Source organism: Malus domestica, chromosome 07 (assembly GCF_042453785.1).
Source record: "Malus domestica chromosome 07, GDT2T_hap1".
NCBI classification, from domain to species: Eukaryota; Viridiplantae; Streptophyta; class Magnoliopsida; order Rosales; family Rosaceae; genus Malus; species Malus domestica.
The window spans coordinates 1,278,692-1,285,391 of NC_091667.1; the positions used below are offsets into that span (position 1 = coordinate 1,278,692).

Genomic DNA, 6,700 nt, shown 5'->3' on the forward strand with positions numbered 1-6,700 from the left:
GTGTTGATTGGAGGGAGAACTGACAAAACACAGTCCAAATGAGTTTTACTAAATATAAAAATTAGAAAAATTTAGAAATTCAATCAGCGCATGCATGAGTGACCGATTTCCAAGACGCTAGTATTTCAATATATGAATAATTGGATAAAATGTCCTCGTAGTAAGGTAATCGGTAAATAGCCTTCGTCATAAAAATATTAGGATTTAAGGTCTTGTGATGTAGTTCGTTAGTAAATTTAGTCTAAAAATTATTTTTCCGTTAAATACAAGAGTAAAAACGTACTTTAATGTGCAACATGAGGGTTGAAATCCTAATTTTTTTACCATGGGGCTATCTTCCGATTACCTTACCCTGTATGTGCACAGTAAAGTACATTTTTACCCTTGTATTTAACAGAAAAATAATTTTTTGACTAAATTTGCTTACGGACTACACCACGAAGGTTTAAATCCTATTTTTTTTACTACGGGACTATCTTTCGATTATCTTATCATCACGAGGATCATTTATCCGATTAAGCCTTCAATATATCACAATGTTTCAAAATTCTTCTTTCTTGTAATTTCCTTACGAAGGCTTTTTGTCCAATCAGCGCATGCAAGCAAGTAGGAGTCCCAATTCGCATGAATAGGGTCCACCAACGCATATGAGTTCAATCTCTATTAAGAAGTAGGTACAAATAAATGGTAAGTATAATGTTTTGAATCCCCACAAACAACGGTGGCATCACGGCTCCAAGCCAAACCTCTTTCTCCTTTCTACCATAAAAGAATGTATACATTATTTCTCCTTTCTTCCAATACCGTCCCTCCCACCCTCAAATACAATCCTCCCAACCCTCCTTTTTAAGTACATCGATGTTTTATACTAAATGGAGGAAGAGTTTGGCTAAGTCACACAGTGACAGTCTAATTTGGTATCGAATTCGTCATCCACGAGATTTGAACCTAAGACCTCTCACTTCCAAGTGAAGAGAAATATCACCCGACCGTAGTACTGAGTGGCCCCGACCCTTCTTTTAGAGCAACCATAATTTCATTACTTCAAAACGTCAATAAAATACATAATTAAGAGCCATATAGAAGAAGAAGTTGGCTCACAAAAAACCTCACACGGCAAAACAAATAATTAAGAGCCTTATAAAATTATTTATTTAGCTTGAACGCGTGAAGAATTGAAAATAATCTAACCATTATAGCCCGACATTTGTATACTTTACTTCCTAAACATGTTCGTATTAAAATGAAGTAATTAATCCCACATTAAAATTTCCACAGTAAAGCTAAAAAGACTTTTTCAAAAGTGAGACTTTTTATTGACTCGTTGTCACCTCATGTGTTTTGCATTATGTTTTATAATGTTGAGACATAAATTAACGTTACATTATAAGGTGCCAAAAAGTTCATGGAGAATCCCCTTAGCATTCTCATAATTTCATTAGTCGTTTTTTTAGCCTCACTAACTTTCATTGGACTGGATTAGACTGCACTACTTATTAAATGGACCAAAGGGGACAAGTATGCTGCATGGGCTAACTCCCTCGCTAGCAAGACCCGTTGAGAACCATGAGACACGTGGACTAACTCCCTCATGTCTCTCTCTGCTCTACGTTTTCACAAACGCCGAGAGCCACCCTCGTCCTCCCTTGCCAATTCCCCCTCCCCCTCCCCCTCATCTCTTTCTCCTCACTTTTTTCTCGTTTTGCTCCGCCGAGATCCGGTTCTCTTCAACCCGATCCGATTGGCGCCCAATAACCCCTTTGACAAGTTTGTTCACCCACAAGGCCTGCCTAGAGCTCAACGTCAGGAAAATCGCCCTCTCGAATCTTCCGAACCCGGATTCGGACCTCTCCAAAGTCGGGTTCCTCCTTCTCTTTGCCAACTGCCTCCAGCCGCTCAAGATCTCCATGAACGTCAAATCCATTATAATCTTTTCTTTAAAAATAACCAGAGGGGTATAATTCAAAATTACAACATTTCTCAATATTATTACTATTAGGTGAAATAACACTACACTAGAAGCTTCCATCATAATTCTTTCTTTTTGGCCTCCCTCTTTAAATGATATTTTTCTTTAAAGTAATTCAAATTCAAATTAGTGAGAAATTCAAACTCAATACAATAATTACGTACACGTAAAACAAAAACCATAGAAAGAGAGTGTGCCAAAAATAGCAGTAGCAGTAATAACTATTTCGTATATAAAACGGTCAAAACTTATGGGAAATTTGAAAATATAACCAAAATTTGGACCTCATAGAATTATAACCAGAATTTTAATTTTATGATAATTATAACCAAAAGTTGATATAAAAGTACTAATATATCCTTAATGTTAGGGTTTCTCACAACAACCAAAACCCAACTTATAATATTGCATATTTGAATATAGATGGAGATTTAAACTATCTTTAGATGTCTACAATCTTTAACTATACCTTTAGATATCTGCAACCTTTAAACCAAAATGAAAGCATGAATTAAAACAGCTTCCATGGAAAACGTAAAAAATTAAAGAACTTGGAAGATTAAAATATAGAGAAAAGGGGGAGTGAGTGAGCTGTTGATTCTGTTTATATATGGCAGGCCATTATTTGCAAGTAGCGTGATTGGCATTGTACAGATTCTACTTGATCAAACACGAGACGATGAAATACGTCTTTTAGGATGCCAAACTCTTATTGAGTTTATAAATAATCAGGTGGGAGTCGTCGGTATGTTCTTTCTCTTTCAGATTGTTGTTTGTTTTTGGTAATTGGTTATGACTTGCTTCTGAAGCTGCAGCCTTTTCTCCTATGGAAGTTTTTAATCTCTTGTAGCTGTTTTGATTGTGCAGAAGGATGGTACATATATGTTTAATTTAGATGGCATGATTCCAAAACTTTGTCTTTTAGCTCAATAAACGAGGGAGGACGGGACGGATAAGCGCTTGTGTTCTGCTGGGCTTCAAGCTTTATCATCAATGGTAATTCATCCTCATTTCAATCTGGTCATTACTTCATGCACTGCTACTTGTTTCACATGTGATATTCAATTTAGTATCATGTAGTCCGGTATTCATAATTTTCACATTGTTACTTGCGAAAGATTTATTAGAATATTTATGCGTAGGCGAGAATGGTAACTAATGACTCATGCGGAGCGGCACCAGATCTTGTAAATCATAATCTTGTATGAGTTGCAAATTCTCCCATATGCACCCTCACAAGTGTGTTTTGTATGCAGGTTTGGCACCATTTACTGCTATGTCTAATTCTTATATAATTGTTTCTGATATAATTACCTTATCGCTTTTTTTAATTGCTATTTTATCTAACTAAAAAATGTGCTCATTTATGTTTATAGACTCATACAGATTTTAAGTAAGTATCATTGTCAGCTTGTAGCTGTAGGAAGAAAAAAATACGTATGACACTTTTTTGATATCAAATATTGTTTATAGATTCTTTTTCTTTCTGTCTTTTTTCATGTGTGGGTTCTTCATAACTTCTAATGGCATTTATGGCGTAGTCCAATTGTCATCTTTTTCAAGCCGCAAATCATTAGCATCCGACAACCTTTTATTTTCCTTTTGTAAATCAGGTTGTTTCAGTTGTCTTGGAAAATTATGGAGGTCAAAAGAATAAGTCAGAAAAACAAGACACCCAGATTGGGAGTCCAGGAGAAGTTTCACCTTCACTAGAACCCATGACAAGGATTTCGTCCTTGAGGCTGCTAGGGAGTGAAATAGGCGAAGTCCATGTATCAGGGTAGTTTTTCTTGGCACAGTATTGCGTAAATAACTAACTATCATTATCTATCATTCTAGTTATTTCATTATGTTATAGCTAATGTATTATTTCTTCTTCTTGTTTTTGTTTACAGGGGACGACATGAATAACCCCAGATTCTGGTCAAAGGTTTGCCTGCACAAGATTGCTAAGTTAACCAAGGAAGCTACAACCGTACGGCGTGTATTAGAATCTTTGTTCCGGTATTTTGATAATGGAGATCTCTGGTCTCCTAAACATGGGCTCGCACTGTCTGTCTTGATGGATATGCAGTTAATAATTGAAAATTGTGGTATTTAATTTTTTTTCAAATTGCTTAGAACTTGTTGCCTCTGGGAACTTGACTAGTCTTCTTTTGTGATGAAATTAGTTGCACTCTTCCAACTGATATTTTGATGACCTGTGAACTGCTTCTTGCAGGGCAGAACAGGCACTTCATGTTGTCCATCTTTATTAAGCATCTTGATCACAAGAATGTTCTTAAGAACCCAAATATGCAGCTGGACGTTGTTGATGTTGCCACCTCTCTTGCTCGAGAAGCAAAGATCCAATCATCAGTTGCTATAATTGGTGCTCTAAGTGATATGATGAGATACCTGCGGAAAAGTATACATTGCTCACTTGATGATTCAAATTTGGGGGCCGAAGTAATTGAATGGAACCGAAAATTTCGAGCAGCAGTGGATGAGTGCCTTGTGCAGTTGACACATAAGGTGACGGTAACATCCTTTACATTTCTTTAAAGATGGAACAAGTAGTCTCACAGGGTAAGTTTGATTGCTCTTATATTGTGCAGGTAGGAGATGCAGGTCCTGTTCTTGACATGATGGCCGTGATGTTAGAAAACATGTCTAACATTACTGTTATGGCTAGAACCTTGATTTCTACTGTTTACCGTACTGGTCAAGTTGTGGCGACAATACCTAATTTGACATATCAAAACAAGGCAAGAATGCATCAGCTATATCACTTGCTTCAATCTACAATTATTAATGCACAAACTTACCAATTTTCCGTCTGATTTTCTCTCTTTTCATTTTGTGGTTTGAATGTCTGAGTTTCTGTAGACATTTCCTGAGGCATTATTTCATCAATTACTCGTAGCTATGGTCTGCATGGACCAGGAAAGCAGGTTGGGCACACACCGCATTATTTCATCTGTTTGCCCTCGTCCTTGTGCTGCTGTGCCCATTACTACAAAGAACAATAATATTGGAAGGACCCTCTCTAGAACTGTATCAGTATTTTCTTCATCAGCTGCGCTCTTTGAAAAATTAAACCATCAATCTCACTCACAGGAAAATATTACTCAAGAGATGAAGGACAAAGTTGTAATTGTGGAAGAAGCAAAGGTTCCTAACGAGTCCATGTTGAACAGATTGAAGTCCAAATTTAGTTCAAGAAGGCATCCATCAGCTACAAGTGAGTCTGTCGGTAACGAGGATGGTTCGGTCTCAGTAATCACTCCGTGATGAACCGGTTGAAGTCAACTTATAGTCGAGCCTACAGTGTTAGAAGGAATCCATCAGATACACCTTCTGCTGATGAAAAAACTACTAGTATTTCAGATAAAGATTCGGTATTGTCTGTTGGTTCTGCTATTGTCATACAATGACTGTACTTTGAACAGTATAGTATTGCTTGGTCATCTTCTATTGTGACCATTAATAAGGGCGACGTACAAAATTGCATGAACTATAGGGGTATTAAGCTAATGAGTCATACAATGAAGCTCTGGGAGAGAGTCATTGAGCATAGATTGAGGCAAGAGACACGGGTTTCGGACAACCAATTCGGGTTCATGCCAGGGCGCTCAACCATGGAGGCAATCTATCTCTTACGAAGATTGATGGAAAGATATAGAGATGGGAAAAATGATTTACACATGGTCTTTATAGATTTGGAAAAAGCGTATGATAGGGTCCCAAGAGACATTCTTTGGAGGATTTTAGAGAAGAAAGGAGTACGAGTAGCATATATCCAAGCTATAAAGGATATGTATGAAGGAGCAAAGACTGCCGTAAGAACTCATGAAGGACAAACCGAAAGCTTTCCCATAACTGTAGGATTACATTAAGGCTCATCCTTAAGTCCTTACCTTTTTGCGTTGGTAATGGATGAGTTAACAGGACATATTCAAGATGATATTCCTTGGTGTATGCTTTTCGCAGACGATATAGTGTTGATAGATGAAACTCAGGAAGGGGTAAATGCAAAGCTTAACCTTTGGAGAGAAGTGTTGGAATCTAAAGGTCTTCGCCTAAGCCGAGCAAAGACAGAATATATGGAGTGCAAGTTCAGTGCAAATGGAGGCCAAAACGAGTTAGGGGTGAGGATCGGAGATCAAGAAATACCAAAGAGCGACCGTTTTCGTTACCTAGGATCTATCTTGCAAAAGAACGGAGAATTAGATGGAGATCTCAACCATAGAATACAAGCTGGATGGATGAAGTGGAAGAGTGCATCCGGCGTGTTATGTGACCGCCGTATGCCACAGAAGCTCAAGGGAAAATTTTATAGGACGGCAATAAGGCCGGCGATGCTGTATGGCACAGAATGTTGGGCGGTGAAACATCAACACGTACACAAAATGGGTGTAGCGGAGATGAGGATGCTTCGTTGGATGTGTGGGCACACGAGAAAGGATAAGATTAGGAATGAGGATATCCGGGGTAAAGTAGGAGTAGCCGAAATTGAAGGAAAGATGAGAGAAAATCGGTTACGGTGGTTTGGACATGTGCAAAGAAGGCCTACTGACGCTCCGATTAGAAGATGCGACTATGGGACAGAGGTTCAGGGCCGAAGGGGTAGAGGAAGACCTAGGAAAACTTTGGAAGAGACTCTAAGAAAAGACTTAGAGTACTTGGATCTAACGAAGGACATGACACAGGACCGAGCACAATGGCGTTCTAAGATTCATATAGCCGATC

At 38.1% G+C, this 6,700-nt stretch overlaps 1 protein-coding gene across 1 annotated transcript; it reads left to right on the plus strand.

The window, feature by feature from the left end:
- The first annotated feature begins 3,582 nt into the window (after positions 1 to 3,582).
- Positions 3,583 to 5,242, plus strand: LOC103410445 (protein SEMI-ROLLED LEAF 2-like). The gene is made up of 5 exons (XM_008349146.2): positions 3,583 to 3,749; positions 3,865 to 4,062; positions 4,191 to 4,483; positions 4,567 to 4,716; positions 4,838 to 5,242. Exons 1-5 carry the CDS (start codon positions 3,740 to 3,742, stop codon positions 5,240 to 5,242), a joined length of 1,056 nt encoding a protein of 351 aa, XP_008347368.1. The 5' UTR covers positions 3,583 to 3,739.
- Positions 5,243 to 6,700: the final 1,458 nt, after the last annotated feature.

What these genes read in the sequence shown, in the direction of transcription:
- LOC103410445 (XM_008349146.2), top strand. An exon ending in GTTAATAATTGAAAATTGTG is followed by an intron (nt 4,063 to 4,190) that starts GTATTTAATTTT and finishes TGCTTCTTGCAG; the next exon opens with GGCAGAACAGGCACTTCATG. An exon ending in ATTTGACATATCAAAACAAG is followed by an intron (nt 4,717 to 4,837) that starts GCAAGAATGCAT and finishes GAGTTTCTGTAG; the next exon opens with ACATTTCCTGAGGCATTATT.